Source organism: Nansenia antarctica (genome assembly GCF_963989245.1).
Source record: "Nansenia antarctica genome assembly, chromosome: 7".
Taxonomy (NCBI): domain Eukaryota; kingdom Metazoa; phylum Chordata; class Actinopteri; order Argentiniformes; family Microstomatidae; genus Nansenia; species Nansenia antarctica.
This window is the reverse complement of record NC_137677.1, coordinates 35,153,222-35,175,610: the sequence shown is the minus strand read 5'-3', so window position 1 is coordinate 35,175,610 and position 22,389 is coordinate 35,153,222. Positions and strand designations below refer to the sequence as shown.

The following is a 22,389-nucleotide window of genomic DNA, read 5'->3' as shown; positions in this document are numbered from 1 at the left end:
GCCTAAAACTAAATGTTGAAATAGCAGTAATACCACGTTCATTGATAAAATGACATAATGGATGGAAAGGGGGGATGGCAGTTTTAGAAGGGGGATGATTTTTTTTACTGTTTTTATTTCAGGGGTGATGCCATCCCCCCTCATCCCCCCTCAACTTGAGTGCGTGGCTCCTGTGAAAAAGCAAACCGGTTCTTAGAAGGTTCGCAAGTTGAACCAACTGCGAACCAGCACTAGCACTAGCACCAGCCCAGAACTAGAACTAGGTTCGCATTGGTGGAAAGGAGGCATCAGTGGAAGTTTTATTCATCACAAATTCACGCAGGGCCATGTTCATTGTGTTAACAACTGTCTGCATGTTTGCCTGTTTGATGCTGTAATATTATTACAGTGGTCTGCACTTTGTACCATGAAGTCCCTCATTATAAGTATCTGGGTACTGTGTCTGGATTGATGATGAACTGTTCTTTAAAATGCATGTTGCTTTTTTGTAGAGTCAAGTCCTGCTTCACCTTTGAGAATAGGAGGAAGATTGTCCAGCCGACACTTCTCCCTGTCCTCGACTATGGTGACAATTGACATGCACACAGCAGCACCAGTTCTTAAACCACTAGACTTACTTTTATCACTCTGCTCTGCGGTTCATTGGGTCGGGAGTCTTTGATTTCGGAAAGGGCTTATCATTGGATTTTATTGGTATATAAAGCTTTACTTTTAAAACTCCCATTTTATCTCACATCATTACTTTCATGGTAACCCAGTGGTGATCAGACACGCTCTCAGAGCTTTCTACTTGTGTCCACAGGATTAGAAGAAAGTGTTTTTCGCTACTGTTCTCCTCAGACTTGGAATGATCTACTTCACCTGGACTGAGGTTGGATAACCTCTGACACCAAGGCCTTAACATATGTTAGCAGATAACCTCTTGCCACAACAGCTTATGACGCCCCTTCTTTTACATTTACATTTCTTGGCATTTAGCAGACGCCTTATTCCAAAGCGACTTACAATCAATACATTTGAATGCTAAGCATGTGAATCATCAGTCCACCATTCGTGGCAGGAAGAGTAATCTAGCTCAGGCTCGGGGCCACTGATAGAAGGAGAAACCTTCTTCTACCACCTTTTTCTAAAACCTTATTTTATTTTTTATTTTTTAATTTTTTATTAATACTGGAGGAACAGAGAAGCAGTACAAAGGGGGCGATAGAAGTTCTTAGGGACACAGTAGAGGGGAAAGCGGACGTCTTTAGGAGACGTAGTGCTGAGGGGCAGAAGATGTCTCAGGAGGAGCAGTTAAGGTGTAACCTGAAGAGGGTTCTAAGGGCTGATGATCCAGATGTACTGTGTATATTCTATGTTTTTAGAGTTGGTCAGATTGTATTTCGCACCCAGGTTTTTCTTCCTCCCCCCCATGTCTCTAATATTTGTATGACCCTTTTCTTTTCTTTTCTTTCTTCTATTAGGACTCAGCGCTCTGGTAATACCCACATGTTATTTATACCCAGCCCTTTCTTATGGGCCTTTTCATGTAGGCTACACAGTATTTTGAGCCTTTTGATAACTTATATGTAACACCGACTGTGTTGTTAATGTATGCATGATGTAATGTGTAATCTCACGTGGGTGTGTCCTCACAGGTGGTTGCTCATTCAATCTAGCCTACACCTGTCCATTTAATGGCTGACATACACCAGTTTGTTTGTAAAACTTGACGAAGGCTTCTGGCCGAAACTGTTGTCAATAAATATACACTTTTTGCATCTGGAACGAGAGTGTGCGGCTTCTACTTGTCGCCAGCACCTCGCCCACGTTTTCTGCGGTGTGCATTCTCTTATTTTTCAAAGCAGATAACCTCTACCACCAATGATATAACAGGTATGCCAGCAGATAATGTCTGGCACACCATGTTGCGTTATCTGTCATGTGCTGACAAGCTAGTGTTACTAGCTTGTCTGTAGTTTTACGACAGTTCGGACTTCACTACAGTGCCGTGTTCTGTTATGTGTTATGACGACTTACGTTATGTGGTTAACACGTTGTTGAATAAATGGAGTAAGCTCCGACTTGTAGCTCCGAGTATCAGTCTCCGTTATTGAACATAACATTGGCGACGAGGATGGCTGATTGTTCTCTGCCACCACCCTCTCCTTTCCCAGCAGTCCCGGCAGAACACCCGATTCCGTGGAACCGCTGGATTTCCTCTTTCGAGACATATATCCTAGCTGCCGGCTTGGAGGACGTATCCGACAAGAGGAAATGTGCGTTGCTGCGACACTGCTTAGGAGCGGAGGGTCAGCGCGTGTTCGGAACTCTCGGCACCGCGGCGAAATACACAGACGCTGTGGAACTATTGAAGCAACACTTCTCCTCCACAAAGCGCTCTTCTCCGCCCGCGTCATATTCAGACGAAGACACCAACGTACAGGTGAGACAGTCACACAGTACGTGGCTGATCTGCGGGGTTTGGCGAGCTTATGCAAGTTCGGGACATTACAGAACGAAATGATAAGAGACCAACTCATCTTACACACAGGACTGTGACAAGATTAGGGAAAAAACTGTTACTGGAAAATTATGAACTTACATTATCAGCAGCTCTGAACATAGCGGTCCAGGTTGAAACAGCATTGGAATGTGCGGTTAGTTTTTTCAGCTTCTCCCAGCTCACCGGCAGCAGGCGCGCACAGCCTACAGGTGCCCCTCCTCCACGTGAGTGCAGCCAGCGGCGGGGAGAGCGTTTTACTGGCCTCTCGGTCACGCGACCAGCCACACCAGCCGTGTGGGAATTGTGGCTCTTCTGCACACAATTCAAGAGCTCAGACATGCCCTGCCCATGGTAAAACCTGCTCCAACTGCGGGAGACTAAACCACTTTCACAAGGTCTGCAGGTCTGCCCCAGTTAGAACTTCCCAGTCACCTACCACAGTCATCCATAATGTCAGCTCAGGACGAGCGCCATTCAAAACATGCTCGTTGATGGTTGGTGATGTCACTCTGCCGCTCCTCCTAGACACTGGAGCCACAGTGTCCCTTGTGAACTTGACGACCTATACACAGTTTTTTCTCCCATGTGCCCCTGGGGTTGCCCTCCACCACCCTGCGTGGCTATGCCAACTCTGAGATTGACATTGTGGGCTCTTTTCAGCTGCCTGTGAAGTACGGGGAGAGGACGCTGCCAGCCTTCAGGTTCAATGTTGCACGCCACGGGACCAACCTGTTAGGCCTCGACCTGTTCAATGCCCTCGGTTTCACCCTGCTAGACACAGCTGGCTCAGAGATTCACACCGTTTCCATCCCCTGGCAGCAACAGTGGCCTGCGCTGTTCAGCGGTGTAGGCTGCCTCGACACTTTTGCCCACCAGCCTCTGTTAGATCCTACAGTGATGCCTGTTATACAGCCCCTCCGCCGCTCCCCCCTGGCTCTCCGCGATGACATCTCCTCTCAACTACAGAACATGCTCGATAGCGACATCATTGAGCAGGTGAATGCATCGCCTTGGATCTCCAACCTGGTGGTGGCGAAGAAGTCTGGGGGGCTGCGCATCTGCGTGGATCTGAGAGCGGTAAACAAGGCCATCATCCCTGACAAATACCCCCTGCCAATGATAGGGGAGCTCACCGCCCAGTTCTACGGGTCCAGCGTGTTCTATAAACTGGACCTCCGTCAGGGTTACCTCCAAGTGCCACTACACCCCGAGAGCCGCAACCTCACAGCGTTCATCACTCACAGAGGGGTTTTCTGCTACAAACGCATGGCTTTCGGTTTAAGCTCCGCCCCCAGCTGCTTCCAAAAGATCATGGCCTCCATCTTCGCTGGGATCCCAGGTGTGGCCATCTATCTTGATGACATGGTTCACGGGGCCACCGTCGAGAGCCACGACGAGCGTCTCCACAGTGTGTTCAGTGCATTGGCCAAGCATCACCTCACACTCAATGGTGAGAAGTGTGTATTCGCCGCCCCAGCCATTGACTTTGTGGGGTTCCGCCTCTTAGCTGATGGCACGTACCCACTGCACTTGAACACCGAGGCCATCCATCATGTCCCGGAGCCCACCACAGCCGCTCAGGTGGCCTCCTTCCTAGGCATGACGGCGTACTACCTCAGTTTCCTGCCACAGTACTCGGCCACAACCACACCACTGCGGAAGCTGTTGAAGCATGACGAGCCCTGGCTCTGGACGTCTGCCTGCTCAGACGCCGTACGCCTCCTGAAGGCCCATCTCACCTCGCCACCGGTCCTGGCGCATTTCGACCTGGCCAGCCCCACTCTTGTGCATGCGACGCCTCTGCCACAGCCATTGGTGCTGTGATGTCCCAGCTGCAAGGGGGGGTGGAGAGACCGATCGCCTTCGCCTCCCGTGCTCTCAGCCCCACGGAACAGAAGTACTCGGTGGCGGAGCGGGAGGCCCTAGCATGCCTCTGGGCATGTGAGCGCTGGCACATGTACCTCTATGGACGTCTATTCACACTGAGGACAGACCACCAGGCCCTCATCACCCTCCTGGCCACGTCTGGCACCGGTCACAAGCCACTCCGCCTCCACCGCTGGGCCGACCGCCTGCAGCAGTACAACTATCGGCTACAGTTCACGCCAGGACGAGACAACGTGGTAGCCGACTTGCTATCACGCTCAATCCCCAGCCCACCCACAGCCCCAACCTTGACCCCCGGACTGAACCAGGCTGAGCATGACCTCGTCCAGCTCCTCCACACACCCCTTCAGGAGACGGTGTCACTGAAAGAGCTCCGGGATGCCTCAGCCGATGACCCCACCCTCTCTACACTCTCAACCTACATCACGCAGGGGTGGCCGGCAAGAGTACCTGACGAGCTACTCACTTACTCCAGGATCAGGGAGGAGTTGTCGGTTTGGAATGACACCTGTGTCGCTCGCGGGTTCTGCACTGTGGTCCCAGGTGTCCTTCGGGCGTGAATCCTTGCTATGGCGCACAAGGGTCACCTGGGCATAGTCAGGCTCAAACAGCGCTGTCGTGATGTTGTGTGGTGGCCAGGCATCGACAGGGAACTCGAAACCCTGGTCAAGGATTGCACTGCCTGTCTCCTTAGTGGTAAGACCAGGGCTCCAGCTCCACCCCCGCCCATGCAGCCGTTGGACTGGCCATATCAACCCTGGGAGCACCTGCAACTTGATATCTGCGGCGAGCTGCATGGGGTACCACATCACCAGCGTTTTCTCGTCGTGACCTACGACCTCCACTCTAAGTGGCCAGAGGTGACACCTGTGGGCTCGGTCACAGCAAAGGTGCTGATCGACATTCTCAACGCTCTGTTTGCACGTTGGGGCCTGCCCAAGAGGATTACGACTGACAACGGTCCTCAAATGATTTCCCATGGACTCATGAACTGTCCTCCTATCTGGTGGGTAAATCCACCACATCCGCACAGCGTTCTACCACCCTGCTGCGAACGGGGGGGGTGGAACGGCTGAACCAAACACTGAAAAATTGCATCAGGGCCCACCTGGCACAAGAGTGCACGCTCACCACCAGCCTCCTCCAGACGCTGTTGCATTATCGGGCCACGCGACACGCCACTACAGGAGTCTCCCCAGCCTCCCTCATGCTGGGGCGGGAGCTCCAGCTGCCTCTCGATAGGCTCCGCCCTACACTAGCTCAGCCCCCGGTCCATCCAGTTCAAGCCACAGTCACCAAACACCAGCACTTGATGAACGATCGTTTCGACAGGGCCAGACGTGTTAGGCCACCTGTCATTGCTGTGTCAGACTGGGTCAGGATCCGACGACCTCATCGGGACAACAAACTCCAGTCGTTTTGGTCTGACCCTGTCCAGGTCAGCAAACAGCTTGGCCCGGCCTCATTTAGGCTCGCCGACGGCACTCGCTGGCATGCTACCCGCCTGCGTAAGGTGCAGCCTCCCCCTGGCCCAGCGCTGGGTGTGGCCTCTTCCACAGTCTTGCCAGCCGCACGGTTGGATGAAGCAGCAACCCCGGCCTACCAGGCTCAGCCCCAAGGCGTGGAGCCGCCACCAGTGGCTGTGGCTGCACCAGAGCCACGTCTGGTTCGAGCACGCAACAGGCCCGATCACTTGCGTGACTTCATGACTGAGTATCACACCTAGGTTGTGTGAGGGGGGGGGAAATGTTACGTCTGTAGTTTTACGACAGTTTGGACTTCACTACAGTGCCGTGTTCTATTATGTGTTATGACGACTTACGTTATGTGGTTAACACGTTGTTGAATAAATGGAGTAAGCTCCGACTTGTAGCTCCGAGTATCAGTCTCCGTTATTGAACATAATATATCAAGTTGGTGAGTTATTATTATTATTAGCGTTCCTACTACTATGTAGTAGTAGGAACAGTATTGTTATTGGTGGTATACTTGTTATTATTATTCTTTTCCTGGCTTTGGTCAAATAGCTAAAAAAGTCCCTGACCGAAAATGCTATGAATTTGCATGCCATAACTAGAGAGCATCAGTAACTATGGCAGAAAGAATGACCATGATTAGACCATAGGTGGCTCTATAATAACCAAAAGTAAATAATTAACTTCAGAATGCTGCCATTTCCACCCCGTTGGTTGAAAATGTATGAAACTTGGTACATATGTGTCTTTCCTCATGGGGAACATATTTGCCTCAAGAACCCATAAGGTCGGCCATGATGGATTTTTCTGCAGGTGCAAAATTTGGCCAAACCTATAGAAATTCACTTAAAATCAACTGTAAGTCTGGTTGGTCCCAAATTGCATCTGAACATGCGTGGTGCACGTCTCTCTATAGGGTGTTAAAGGATCCATTTAAAGATATCGGAGAAAATGATATGAAAAGAAAACAAATTGGCCCAGAATTTTCAAATGCTCTGAGAATTTGCCCTGCTACGTCAATATTTATGGCAGTTGACAGGCTGATAGAGGGCCCTACAATGTGTTACCATGTTGAAGCATTTCCAGATATCTCAAAAAACAGGCCTTTGAAATGTGACCATTTTGGCTAAAAGCTAAGGCTAATGCTAATATAGCAATTAAAAACGAATATTCTCATGACCGCTGTACCTGATTCAGATGGGGGTGGCATACTATGCTAGGCTTGCAGAATATAGTGTAAGTGCATTTTAGTAGTGAAGTAGTGAAATGCAGACATAAACTATACAACATGGTCATTAACTGGGGGAAGGTTAACCCACAATGCATTTTCGTATATGCTTAGTGTATATTATCATCATAGCATTGTAGCCTATGTATTTCAGGCCATAATTAAGTGACTGGTACCTTACAGGCCCGTGGTCCTAGAGTACTTCATAATATCATAGTATGTCATGAGTTCAACTTGGCCCATATTAGGTGAGTGGTCTACCCAGGGTTTCAGTTAACCGGTAATTACCGGTCTTTGTCCGGTATTTTTTTTTGAAGTCCGACAAATTGAAAACTCGTCGGACATAATGTCCGGTGAAAATAATTCCCTCTAAGCACAATTTGAATACAATTCGCTAAAGTTCACATTTTGTATTCAAATTGGCTTCGGACCACCATTTTCAGCTGAGCACCAAACACACACACACTCATACACACACAACACTGCCCGAGAGAGAAGGACCCGCCCCCTTTAGTTAGCCTATGGCTATGGGTCCTTCTCTCTCGGGCAGTGTTGTGTGTGTATGAGTGTGTGTGTGTTTGGTGCTCAGCTGAAAATGGTGTCCCGAAGCGGAGCGCCTTAACTTTATCGCACAATAACAAGGATAACAAACGAAACGGACAACATTTACACTAAGATGGAGACAAACTTCAGCGATATGATCTAACAGCCGGTCTTCAGGACGACATACAGACCCGTATGAGCTTACAGGGCTATCCCCTATCTATCTGAGAAAAGGCATAGGTCTAGGCTGTAACATCGAACGGAAATTAGCCTATACGCATTGCAAGTTAATTTAAAGCCTATTTATTTTCAAAGAGTTTTATTCTATTTTATTTTATCTGATAAAAGGCATATGAACGGAAATTAGGCTAGCCGTGTCACGCCAGAAGCCTACATGCTTGCACTGTTCAATAAAATGTTATACATCTAGACATTGTGGTATTTCTTTATATACGTATCCCCAGCCTGCCTATCAATTGTTTCTCAATAAACAGTTATGTTCTCCTCATTGTCATACTCCCGAGTCCGATTAAGTATGATTTGACAGGCAGCTAAACGAAATGCCTTCCCAACCAGCGAGACCTGGTTATAGAAATGACGTTGTTTTATTGATTTTAAAAAAGGGTAAAACTGGAAAGAGAAAATAGAAAACTCACATTAATCCCAAACAATTTAACAAACTTCAGTTAACGTAATGTGGAGTCCGTTCATTGATCGATGCTGTCTGTTCAGTTCCCAGTGAGGCGCCCGTTCAGCGCTGGACATAATGGCATAGCGCGCATGCGAATCATATTATATTATTATATATTATATAGCTCGCATCTAATCGTATCGGATGAGAAATAGACATTAAATGGCATATATAGGCCGCTACACAACAGTAATCACCGCGACAAACAGCTATATTATATTTTAATATGATGACCGGAATAATTCACGTTTGTCCGGTAAATCGAAATCTTCCCGGACACGATGTCCGGCGGCAATTTTTTCTAACGGAAACCCTGGGTCTACCCCCCTGTCTGTCGGTCTACCCCCTATCTGTCAATCTCACTCCATTTATGGTTATGGGGGCATATCTGTAGGAACACGCCCCATTGCCGCTTGCGGTTATATTTTGTATTATTATTATTATTATACCCATGATTCAGTTAATCACGTAATTTCATTCATGTCAAAGATGCTGGCTGGAGTATATGGAGTGATTTCAGTCACACGATTTCTGGTCGTCTTTGAGTAACTGAAAGACATGTGTTAGATGAGGTAGTTTCAACTAGTTTTTCAAAGTAGCTTTAGTTCAACAAACTATATTTCTCTCAAGGGTAGCTTTGGTGTAGTTCAACTTCTTTCCTTGTAAAGTATTTTGAGTTTGCCTCCACTGCATACACCTTCAGAAGAAATGATGAGGCGTATTGGTCAGTGCTCATCCAATAATGACAGTGACAGCCTCTGCCTGACATGGTTGAATTTATTTGAATTGCAACAGCCATGTGTGTGTGTCCTGCACTCAGCTTTAATAGCTTATTTGTGTTTATCCTATGAAATGTCATGCGAATGTATGAAAGCTGTGTTTGTGAAATGAACTCTTTTGGCGCTTTTCCATTGACCGGGTCGGCACGGCTCGCCTCGGCACGCTTTTGAACAGTTCCCGAGACGTTTTCCACTATACAGGAACGACCCGGGACTGTAGGAGGAGTTACGTGTCATAAGATTCCCCCCGCTATACAGATCAGCAGGGGGAAATGTGATAAGAATTATGTCAAAATTCAGCACTATCGTGCACAGATCAGCCTTACAACATGTAACGTTAAGTGCCTGTTACTTGCCGCTTTCAGTTCTAGTAGACTAGTTTAGATCTCGCAACCAGGGAAATGCCGACACGATTCTATTTTTATTTCTCCTGACACGTTGAGCACTGTGCTTTTTTTTGTTGGTGAACTACCGTAATAAGCCTAAAAAAGTTCAACTGTTCAAAAAGTGAAACTTCTCTGCTTTCAGAAACTGTTTGAATTTTTTAGATTGGGCATATAGTTCATGAATTACGATAGTTTGAAGGAACGCTGTAAAATCCTGTCTGCGCCGACAGCTCCGGTTTCGGAGCAAGACACGAATCTATCGGCATTAGTCAAATACATGCTCACATCCAGTCATCCGCTCACTGCTCTCTCATCCAGTCATCCGCTCATCCAGTCATCCGCTCACCGCTCACTAAAAAACTGTGCCGTGCCGTGCCGAGCCGAACCGGGTCGGCCCTGTAGTGGAAAAGCGCCATTTGTAAGGAGTTCCAATGTTCATTGTCCACTAGATGGGGGTATAGGCACAGCCTTGAAGGCTTGCCACTACATTTTGGAACATGGTTGCGGGGATTTGCTCCCATTCAGCCACAAGAGCATTACTGAGGTCAGGCACTGATGTTGGGAGAGAAGGCCTGGCACGCAGTCGGCGTTCCAATTCATCCCAAAGGTGTTTCATGGGGTTGGGGTCAGGGCTCTGTGCAGGCCAGTCAAGTTCTTCCACACCAAACTTGGCAAACCATCGCTTTGTGCATGGGGACATTGTCATGCTGAAACAGGAAAGGGCTTTCCCCAAACTGTTACCGGACAGTTGGAAGCATCTAGAAACTCATTGTATGCTGTAGCATTAAAGATTTCGCTTCACTGGAACTAGGGAAGGAAGGGGCCTAGGAAGGGGCCTAGCCCAAACCATAAAAAACAGCCCCAGACCATAATTGTGTCCACATACCTTTGTGTATGTTGGTCAGTTTAACAGTCTGCTAGACATGGAAGTCCAGTACATTCACACACCTGGTCACAGCCTTTGCCAGGGAAATCTGCCAGTCCAATACTCCTCAGGGGATTGGTGTCATGCTCTGCCTCCTGCATCTTCAAGAAGCTCAGATAAATGCTCAGCTCACTAAATGCTCAGCTCGCTATCTATCAAAAACAACAGCAACGGGATGTAAAGCTCTAGCTAGCGCACATTTAATGTATGTCATGTTTCCTTATAGATTATAGAGCCAGAGTTAACAAATCCCATGCAAATAATTTCAGGTTTGTCAAACGTATTTGGACAGTTTTGGTCATTCAGTTGCAGCCAAGTTGCAGCCAGTTGCAGCTGATCAGATTTCCAGAGCGAATTTACGAACGCAGCCATATTTGTCTTGACACTAAACTTCTTGCTCTTGACATAAACGTGTTACAACACAATGTTTAAATAATTTCCAAAAAACTTTGCAAGCTTCCTCTTTTTATATTTTGAATATGAAAATTCAAACACCTGCCACATAACCAGTCATGGGACAACGATAAAAATGTTTTTTATGTTTTTCTTTTATTATTATTTGATAATTAAACATTTTTAAAACTAAATGAAAATCACGATACAAAAAGAAGCAATTTACAGTTTTGTTGCTGTATCTAGGCAATAGCACCTTATTTACAACAAATAATTTCAAACATTAGCTTAGATCATTCCTCTGGTACACCAGACTATTTGGGTAAACAGTCTCTTAAATCACATGTTGAATTATATCAAGGCTATGGATGACAATTATGGTTCAAATGTGTTCATCCCCAAGCCATAACCCCACACCCCAAACCCTAACCCCTAACCCCTTACCCCAACCTGATACTGGTAGTTGAACTTTATGTCCTGCATCTGTCAGGTTTCCTGATGTTAGAGCTTTATTGATAACAATTACATTATATTACTCTGATTATCCTGAGACTGATTATCCCAACGCGCGCACGCGCACACACACACACACACACACACACACACACACACACACACATACACATACACACATACACACACGTCTGCATATCGGCAACCAATTAAAATGTTCAGACTTTTCTTTTGAAACACAGAACTACGTATTCACATTTTTTCGAAAGAAAAGTCAGATCATTACATCAGATCCCGATATGAGGACCAAAACATTAGAACGTGTCACGAATGTCTATCAGGTGTCAATTTCCCAACACAGCTTTTGTTGGGAAACACATGATTGTTTTCACAGCCTATAAAACGGAAGGTTACAGTACACATTCACTTGTTCTTCTTTTCACTCTTTCTTCCTTTTGAAGGCCTCTTCATGCAGTACTTATGGAAACAGAAGGAGCAACCTTTAACAGTCACCATAACAACAACAACCACTATGAGAATGAGCAGGCCGAAGACGTCCAGGCTGTGGTACTGGATCCAGTTCAAGTCATGGGCCGCTACCCTCAGATGCTCCGCCCCTTTATGCCTCATAACAAACTCGGTCCAGTACACGGCCAGATCCAGAGGTTCTACAGGACGGTCCAGATGCACCGCAGAGAGTTTTGTCATCTTCTCTTTGTAACTATGGAGACAAGAGAGGGACACATTTCAAATCAAATGCTTTATTTGATATTTATTGCACACAACCCCCCCCCACCCTGAAAGTACACAAATGCACATTCCCAAGAGAGAGCTCAGGGCGCCCAGATAGTTTGGCGCCCCCTGGAGGAGTTGGAGGTTAAGTGCCACAACTTTATCAACTTGAAAATCTCCTCATATAACACAATGTCAAACACTACACAGGATGTCCTCCAGGTTCAGAAAATGTAATCGGACCAAAATACACACACACACACACACACACATGCACAATCGTACACACGTACATACACACACTCACTTATGCACTCACACTCACACACACACACACACACACACACACTAGGGACAGCTGTGGCGCAGGAGGTTTGAGCCAGCGTCTAATGATTGCAAGGTCGGCAGATCAGTGGTTCATACCCCGGCTGGCCACATGTCGAGGTGTCCTTGGGCAAGACACTGAACTCCAAATTCCTCCCAATGAGCGGGCTGGTAGCTTGCCGCCATTGGTGTGTGAATGTGTGTGTGAATGGGTGAACGAGAGGCCATCGTAAAGCGCTTTGGAATAATAGTCAGTCCATTTTTATCCATTTACACACTAGATGTTTCATCTCCATTTGTCTAACCTTTTGTCGTTGATGACCTTATTGAGGGCCTCCACCAAGATGTCTGAGGTCACTTCAGAGATGCTCAGGACCTCCGCCACCCCCCTGGCAGCCATGCGCTGCGCGTTGTCACCCTGGTCTCCAAACAGCGGGAACATCACCATGGGAACGCCGTTACAGACGCCCTCGTAGAGGCCATGGGATCCTCCGTGGGAGATGAAGGCCTTGGCCTTGGGGTGGCCTACACAGAGGAGGACACGTCCAGTCACAATCACATTAAACTGGCCTTGGGGTGGCCTACACAGAGGAGGACACGTCCAGTCACAATCACATTAAACTGGCCTTGGGGTGGCCTTGGGGTGCCCCCCCCCCCCCCCAGATTTTATCCCTTTTTCACCCAATTTGGTATCCAATTGAACCCAACCTAGCATCCAATTATCCCCTGCCTATTGCGTAGGATCCGCCGCACGACCCCATGGCCGGCAGCCCCAGAGGAGGCCGCCAGGCAGACTAGCTGACTGGCTCCTCGAGCCCAGCACCGTTATTCCGGCACCCCGGGGGCGCTGTTGCGCGACGGATCCTTGTCCGGAAATATTCCTATACCGCCCTCGGGAGCGTCCGCTCAATATGCCGCTCCCTGTGTGTGCCCCGGCCATATCCGTGAACCAACCTTTTAAGTCAATATTAACTTCATGATATAATACACTATATGATGCTCTACATACACTGTACTTAACTTTGTGTTGTGTATTTTACTTTAAAAACTACCACCCTGAAACCTTTCACATGTTATAAAGAACATATGGGCAAGGCTAAACCAACCCATGAGATCGTTTTGAGGTAGCCACTTCATCAGTTTAACGTTCTTTGGGACGTTTTCAGGCACAGGTCCAGTGTATCTCCATAAAACCTGAAACACAAACGGCAGCAGCTTAACATCGGCCCAGCCTTGCACAAATACCATTCTATAAGATAAGCGAGTTAGCATTCCTAAAAGAAAAGATAGGCAGGGGACAAAACTGATGATGGATTAGGCATTTATGCACGCAAATACTAACAACTAACACAGCATAGGAAAACAAAGATTGATATTAATGGTCCACAAAAAGCTTGCACAAGGGATAGTGGGCATAAAAATGTTGTTATTGTTAGAAACCTACAACCCTGATAAACAGGAAATAGATTACCATTCGCTTTATGTTATTGCCAATGATTATCCAGTCTGATGAGGAAGCTAAAGCTCTCAGCAGCCTCACCCTCACAGAGCACGAGGTGAGACGCGTACTGAAGGCGGTGGACCCCAGGAAAGCCTCGGGGCCGGATGGCGTCCTGGGACGGGTGCTGAGAGACTGCGCCGACCAGCTGGCCGGGGTTTTCACCAACATCTTTAACCAGTCCCTGTCCCAGGCCACCATCCCACCCTGCCTGAAAACCTCAACTATCATCCCAGTCCCAAAGAAAAGCACGGTGAGCTGCCTAAACGACTACCGCCCGGTGGCACTCACACCAATCATCATGAAGTGCTTCGAGAAACTAGTCCGGGCCCACATACTCACACGCCTCCTGCCCAACCTGGATCCATACCAGTTCGCCTACAGAGCCCACAGGTCCACAGAGGACGCCATAGCGACGACTCTCCACGCCACTCTATCCCACCTGGAGAGGGGAAACAGCTACGCGAGACTGCTCTTCGTGGACTTCAGCTCCGCCTTTAACACCATCCTTCCAGACAGGCTAGTGACCAAACTACTAGACCTGGGTCTATCACACTCTATATGTGCGTGGATCAAGGACTTCCTGACCGACCGCCCCCAGAGGGTGCGGGTGGGCCCCCACACCTCCACAGCCCTCAGCCTCAGCACTGGGTCACCCCAGGGCTGCGTGCTAAGCCCCATCCTCTACAACCTCTACACCCACGACTTCGCCCCCATCCACCCCAGCAACTACATCGTAAAGTTTGCAGACGACACCACCGTGGTGGGATGTATCTCGGGGGGGGACGAGGCGGCGTACAGGGATGAGGTAGAGCAATTGAGCAAGCTGTGCAAGGTTAACAACCTGCTGCTAAACAAGTCAAAGACCCAGGAATTCATCGTAGACTTCAGGAGGAAAAAGTCCGAGATCCAGCCCCTGCTCATCGACGGAGAGAGCGTGGAGATAGTCTCAACCCTCCGATTCCTGGGACACAACATGCGGGATGACCTGGCCTGGAAGGACAACACTAAAGGCACCATCAAGAGGGCACAACAGCGGCTATACACCCTGAGATGCCTCAGGAAACAACACAACAAGCAGGAGATACTGGTGGCCTTCTACCACGGCGCAGTGGAGAGCATCCTCACCTTCGGCATCTCCAACTGGTTCCACAGCTGCACAACAGCGGAGAGAAACGAGCTACAGAGAGTCGTGAGAACAGCACAGAAGATCACTGGCGCCCCCCTCCCCTCTCTGGAGGAGCTGTACAAAACACGCTGTCTCAGGAGGGCCTCCAAGATCTCCAAGGACCCGACCCACCCTGGGCACGAACACTTTGTCAAGCTGCCCTCGAACAGGAGGTACAGGACCCCGGCCGCTAAGACAAACAGACTGAAGAACAGCTTCTACCACAGGGCCGTCAAGGCCCTGAACACAGAAAAGGCCTAAGTTCTGGGCCCAGGACAGTCCGGACGGATTGTATGGCAGCTAGTGCTGAGGCACAAACATGTACATGTTCAAGCCTGCAAACTGTGACACTTTAAAATAATGTGAAAAAATACTTTTTGTGCAATATGACAACCCTAGTTGACTATCTGTGCAGTATAGTACAGTGGATTGTGTACATAGCCTTTATTGATGTAAACCAGCTCCTTACCTTCTTGTGATTTTATGCATCTATGCTCTTTCTAAAATGTGTTTTCTTTTTCCTTTCCTAAACACCAGGGGAGCCACCCCTCCTAAATTTCGTTGTTTGGTACCTGTACTGTAGCAATGACAAATAAAGTCCATTCCATTCCATTCCATTCCTAAAGGAGGTCGCTCCTCAAAATTAGCAAACAATGTTTCCTGGGGTGGTCCAGTGGCCAATTCGATATCTCTATACAAAAATAAATGCCCCACTCAAAAAATTATTAGCAAACAAAATTGAACTGAGGTATATGATACCTCCATCACTTAGATTGAAAGGAAGGCCATTACCCTTTGTGGAATTTGCCTGAAGGCTTCAAAGAATTGTTTGGCGGTTTTCTCTGGCATCTCTGACACCAAGGATCCCAGGGTGAAGATGACAAAGCCATCCTCTCCAGACCCTTCTACAAACTCTTCCACTTCCTGCAGAGGGGGAGAGAAATCAGTAGTCACATGATGAAACAAACATAACTCAGGTTTCCAGAGGACGAGAGTGGAAGGATGAAGCTCTCCCAGTAACATGTTTATGTTAATGGAATCCTGCACTTTCTCTCTCAAAACAATGAATTTCCACACTAATGCTCATTGCACCCTCTCCTCTTTCAAACGATCCCTGAAAACCCATCTTTTTATCTTGCTTTTAATCTTTAAGTATTATTTATTGCTGTTTTTGTTTTACAATGTATTTATCTATCTATTCTTGTTCTCTCCATGGGATCTTTGAGCACTGAGAAAAGTGCTATAAAAATGCATTATTATTATTATTATTATTATTATTATTATTATTATTATTATTATTATTATTATGCATGAACTATCATGTTTGCCCTTCCCAAACTAAAGAATGTGGTTTGCAAACATCTCCAAAAAGAACAGTTTCGACATTTTGCGAACAAGATCAGTCTTGTGGTCCAGTGGTCTTAAACTCCCCAAAGAATAGATATGAAGTCAACGTTAAGTATGTTTGGCATGATTCCCAGAGCACTCTGAAGAAAGTCACTCCATATCACTGAATTTAGGATTCTGGCAGATGTCTCTTTAACAACACACGAGGAGGAGGGTCAAAATGGAGGAAGCAGTTTCTCTTGGAAGCAGTTTATCTTGGAAAGGCTTATTGTTTTCCGAATTAGACTTAGCGTTCATTACGTGAGACATAACATGTGTGAACAAGTTCAAAGTGTCCTGTATTTTCTTCCAGACGAGATTAAAAACATAACGAAATCTCAACGATTTATTGTAAATGTTAACGTCTTAACGTCTTAACGTCTGTGTTTTTTTCCTTTGTATTCTTATCTTTTTGCACTTTGTTTGCATTACTTATATCATTCTCTTGGCATAATACCTGTACCAATCTCAGCCTTAAATGAGTAAATACACACCTTAAGTAAATAAGTAGCCTTGAGAACTGATTGTTCTCCTGTTTCCGTAGCGTGAGGCGGTTTGATGCACGGGTACACCCCCTAGACATGAGGCTGGTATGTCGCAGGGTCTTACACCCAATCCAACCCTTAATGCTGAGTGCCAAGCAAGGGGGCATCGGATACCATTTTTAAATAAGACTCAGCCGGGGATCGAACTCACGACCTTCCAATCTCAGGGCGGACACTCTAACTGCAAGGCCACTGAGCTGGTAGAATACACACCTTATTGTTGCATACCCCGGCTGCATAACAGGCAGGATGCGCACTCTAAGTTCTATGTTTTAACATCCTTTCCAACGACTCACCTCCGATAGTGGACTGCTCTTTTTACAGTTGATGCCTCCAATTTGGATCATATTGGGCATTCTGGGTCTCGGATCCACAAAGGTGTAATCATACCTGTGCAACCAGATGGCGCCGTGACCAAGGAGCTCCGTGTAGGTCATATCCTTCTCTAGATATCTGCTGGTGAGCTCATCAAAGCTGGCAAACATGATGCGACATAAGTAAGACTCCACCGGGGATATGATCACGTTCTTCAACCTCTGAAGGAAGTTCATGCGGTCTGGGTTGCCCGTGAAACCTCGTGGGACATAGGAGAGTGGACTGGGGCACTGGGCAGCCTGTTCATCCAGCCCACAGGGGATACCCCGCAGGAAGAAGACAGCAGGGATGGAGAAGGCCTCAGCCAGGATGGGGCCACAAGGTAGGAAGGGGTCGGTAAGCATGATTTCGAAGCCTTCCCCTCGCAGACGCTCCATGAGAGGCTGGTCATACAGCAGTCCCTCGCAGCCCTTCACCTGGAAGCTGGTGAAATTAACAAACCTCCTTACGGTGGTGAAAATGTCTGTTATATCCGGTTTCTTGGTGAATGCTTGATCTTTCAGCTGGCCCGCGTTGCCCTCCAGCTCCGCCTTGGTGTAAGGCACGTGGAAGATCTCTGTCCTGTAGAAGTCCGATCCCTTGATGACCATGGTTGTCTCTGGCACCAGGACCACCACCTCATGGCCCCTCTGGGAGAGCTCGTCCACCAGCAGCTTCATGCTGAGCCAATGACTCCCGTCCACAGGCATAACCAGCACCTTCCCCCCCTGAACGGGCCCCAGTGTGCAGCAGCACAGCCAGGCCAGCAGCCCCCGCAGAGCAGAAACCCACACCCTTCTACCCATGCCTCCTTTCAGCAGTGTGAGCAGTGTTTCTGTGAAAAGTATTCTACTTCACTGAAATTAGGAGGCGGCTGTGCTCTCAGTGTGTGTGTGTGTGTGTGTGTGTGTGTGTGTGTGTGTGTGTCTTTGGTATTGGCTTCTGACTGAGCTTGGCCTGCTTGTGTGAGCAGACTTAACTCAACAGGCTGATCGTGGCGGGGGGGGTTACATTCTATATTGTATGGACTGTATTGTATGAGACTAAATTTGCTGCTCCTCCCTCTCTCCTACCCAAAGCAGCTTCACATGCACAATACAGTTCAGTTAAACAAAACACACCCTGACCTGTTATCATTGAAAAGGATAAGCAATGTAAAAGTCATTATGCAACACATGCAAGTCATGGATTATCTCATGTTTCTTGCCATGCAAGTCGTAATTCACGTTACTCGTACGCAATGTATCTTACATTTGAAAAAAAAACTGGTTTAATCTTTTAATCTAATCTGTTTTATGCCACATGTTAACTACTGGTACCTACCGGAGACAAAGGATTTGGCTCTTCACAATTCAACCCCCCGATCATGACCATATTAGGCATTATTGGTCGGGGGAACTCGACGGCGAAGTCAAAGCGCATGAGCCAGATGGAAGCTTTGCCCATGATCTCCACCATAGTCGTCTTCTTCTGCAGGAACTCTGAGGCCAGTTCGTCCACTGCAGAGTACAGGTAGTTGCAGAACAGGGGCGCCAGAAGAACCCTTATGAAGTTGCCAACCCTCTGGCCCAGGGTCATGTGATCAGAGTATTGTGAGAATGTGTAAGGGACGTAGGATGCAGGGTGCGGGCACTGGGTGGCCATGAAGTCCATGCTACACGGGAGGGTCCCGGCAATGAAGATGGACGGGATGGCCAGATACTCTGCGACGATGGCTCCGAGGGGTTCGAAGGGGTCGGTGAGGAGGGCGTCGAACTCCATACCCTTCAGCTTCTGAATCATCTCCCGGTTGTTGAGCAGGCTTTCGCAGGAGTTGCGGGTAAAGTTCTGGAGTACCTGCAGGGTGGTTAGCATGGACCGCGCCTTGGCCAGAAGGTTAGACTCCAGAGTGTCCATGGTCAGAAGACGGTCCAGGTTAGCCCTATTGACCTTCTGAAACTGTTCCTTGGTGTAGGGCACGGGGAAGGTGAGCGTGGTGCAGTGATCCGTGGGTCCCATGCTGCCACTCACCTCTGGTATGACCACCACCACCTGGTGTCCCCTGCGCCCCAGCTCCTTCACCAGGGGTTTCACACCAGTCCAGTGGCTGCCGTCGGCTGGTATGACCAGCAGCTTATGTGCTTGAACCCAGGTCAAACAAATGGAGAGGAGCAGCAGCCTTTCTACACCTCTGAGCGTGAAAATCATCCATCCTTCAGCCATGATTCAACCACCGTTCCCTACACAAAAGTAGAGAGAATAGTAAAGGAATGTATTATATGGAGCTGCCAAGGGCCTGGGAAACATAATGCTGAGTCATTGTGCTGACAGGTTAGGAGGGGCCTCATAGGTAAGATCACTAAATAAACAAGACGTGTTGAGAACCAGTCTGGGGCGGTTATTTCCCTTTGTCCTGTAGGAGAACGATAAAGAAGTACATTTACATTTTTGGCATTTAGCAGATGGCTTTTCTCCAAGGGACTTACAACAAATAAATGTGTCTATATAACTGGTCATCTATCATCTATCCATCAGTCATCAAAAGAAAAATAAATCTATGCTAGGACAAGTGGCCATTGGCAGACACAATGCTAGAAGGAAGATTATTTTTTTTGGGGCGTAAGCAGTACTCAAGTTGTAAAAGGAAATATGGGGGGATGGTGGATTTGATCATATGGGGACAATTTTAGCATCCCCACAGCATCAGTGACTTCAGTGTCAGTGACTTGGTAAAAATGTCATTGCATGTGTGCGTGCCCCCTCGCCCACAGTATTTTACTCAATATGCCTAAAAATGTTGAAATAGCAGTAATACCACGTTCATTGATAAAATGACATAATGGATGGAAAGGGGGGATGGCAGTTTTAGAAGGGGGATGATTTTTTTTACTGTTTTTATTTCAGGGGTGATGCCATCCCCCTCTCATCCCCCCTCAACTTGAGTGCGTGGCTCCTGTGAAAAAGCAAACCGGTTCTTAGAAGGTTCGCAAGTTGAACCAACTGCGAACCAGCACTAGCACTAGCACCATCCCAGAACTAGAACTAGGTTCGCATTGGTGGAAAGGAGGCATCAGTGGAAGTTTTATTCATCACAAATTCACGCAGGGCCATGTTCATTGTGTTAACAACTGTCTGCATGTTTGCCTGTTTGATGCTGTAATATTATTACAGTGGTCTGCACTTTGTACCATGAAGTCCCTCATTATAAGTATCTGGGTACTGTGTCTGGATTGATGATGAACTGTTCTTTAAAATGCATGTTGAGAAACCTTTTTGTAGAGTCAAGTCCTGCTTCACCTTTGAGAATAGGAGGAAGATTGTCCAGCCGACACTTCTCCCTGTCCTCGACTATGGTGACACAATTGACATGCACACAGCAGCACCAGTTCTTAAATCACTAGACTTACTTGTATCACTCTGCTCTGCGGTTCATTGGGTCGGGAGTCTTTGACTTCGGAAAGGATTTATCATTGGATTTTATTAGTATATAAAGCTTTACTTTTAAAACTCCCATTTTATCTCACATCATTACTTTCATGGTAACCCAGTGGTGATCAGACACGCTCTCAGAGCTTTCTACTTGTGTCCACAGGATTAGAAGAAAGTGTTTTTCGCTACTGTTCTCCTCAGACTTGGAATGATCTACTTCACCTAGACTGAGGTTGGATAACCTCTGACACCAAGGCCTTAACATATGTTAGCAGATAACCTCTTGCCACAACAGCTTATGACGCCCCTTCTTAGGGCTGATGATCCAGCTGTACTGTGTATATTCTATGTTTTTAGAGTTTGTCAGATTGTATTTCCCACCCAGGCTTTTTCTTCCTCCCCCCCATGTCTCTAATAATTGTATGACCCTTTTCTTTTCTTTCTTCTATTAGGACTCAGCGCTCTGGTAATACCCACATGTTATTTATACCCAGCCCTTACTTATGGGCCTTTTCATGTAGGCTACACAGTATTTTGAGCCTTTTGATAACTTATATGTAACACCGACTGTGTTGTTAATGTATGCATGATGTAATGTGTAATCTCACGTGGGTGTGTCCTCACAGGTGCTGCTCATTCAATCTAGCCTAGGCTACACATGTCCATTTAATGGCTGACATACACCAGTTTGTTTGTAAAACTTGACGAAGGCTTCTGGCCGAAACTGTTGTCAATATACACTTGTTGCATCTGGAACTTTACCCTTTAGTGTTCTGCTCCGTCGCCAGCACCTCACCCACGTTTTCTACGGTGTGCAATGTGCATTCTCTTCTTTTTCAAAGCAGATAACCTCTACCACCAAGGATATAACAGGTATGCCAGCAGATAATGTCTGGCACACCATGTTGCGTTATCTGTCATGTGCTGACTAGCTAGCACATTGTGTCACACCTTGTGAGAAATGCGCTATACAAATAAAACTTGATTTGATTTGATTTGATTTAGCTGAACAGCCAGCTAGTGACCCGACTAGCATGACGTGTTGAGTTCCCCATGGTTCCATTTTAGAGCCTCTTTTATTCAACTTATACATGCTCAAACAGGATGTCAAGGTTGCTAATAACTTGCATGATGATAACACACACATTTATGTAGCCCTTTCTCAAGATGAGCTTGCACTATGGACTGCATTGATCGAATTAATAACTGTAGCCTATGTGTCCGATTATTATTATTATTATTATTATATATATATATATATATATATTTTTACAATGAATGGACTGAGACTGTTATCTTTGGAGCCAAAAAGAAGAGGCTAGTGGTTGCTGCACACCTAAGATCCCGCTCCATACAATGTAAAGATCAGGTTAGAAATCTCAGTGTCATTTTACTACCCCACATTAAGTCAACAGCAAAAATAGCATATTATCATCTCAAAAATATTGTGAGATTTAGGGGTTGTAATATAATGTCCAAGCAGGATCTTGAAAAGCTTATCCACGATGTTATATCTAGCAGGTTAGACTACTGCAATCAATGGCCTTCAGGACTCTCCAAACAGGCACTTTTACAATTGCATTTTTCACACAATTACAACTTAAAGTGCTGCTGCAAGAGTCCTGACTAAAACTAGTAAGTTTGATCACATTTCTCCCACTTTTAGATCATTACACTGGCTCCCGGTATCTCACAGAATAGATTTTAAAATCATGCTTCTTGTCTACAA

The 22,389-nt window shown here is 46.9% G+C and overlaps 2 protein-coding genes across 2 annotated transcripts in view; one reads left to right on the top strand and one right to left on the bottom strand.

The window, feature by feature from the left end:
- The window catches only part of LOC308161431 (hyccin 2-like), a gene marked incomplete at both ends in the record, with an annotated part of 115,613 nt that overhangs the window by 69,496 nt on the left and 23,728 nt on the right, over window positions 1-22,389 (top strand). The gene's annotated exons all lie outside the window — the stretch shown is intronic.
- LOC308161831 (UDP-glucuronosyltransferase 1A5-like) lies at window positions 11,669-19,454 on the bottom strand (the record flags this gene model as incomplete). The annotated part of the gene is made up of 5 exons (XM_080535910.1): window positions 11,669-11,966; window positions 12,607-12,826; window positions 13,408-13,495; window positions 15,760-15,891; window positions 18,576-19,454. 5 exons carry the CDS (start codon window positions 19,452-19,454, stop codon window positions 11,669-11,671), a joined length of 1,617 nt encoding a protein of 538 aa, XP_080392036.1.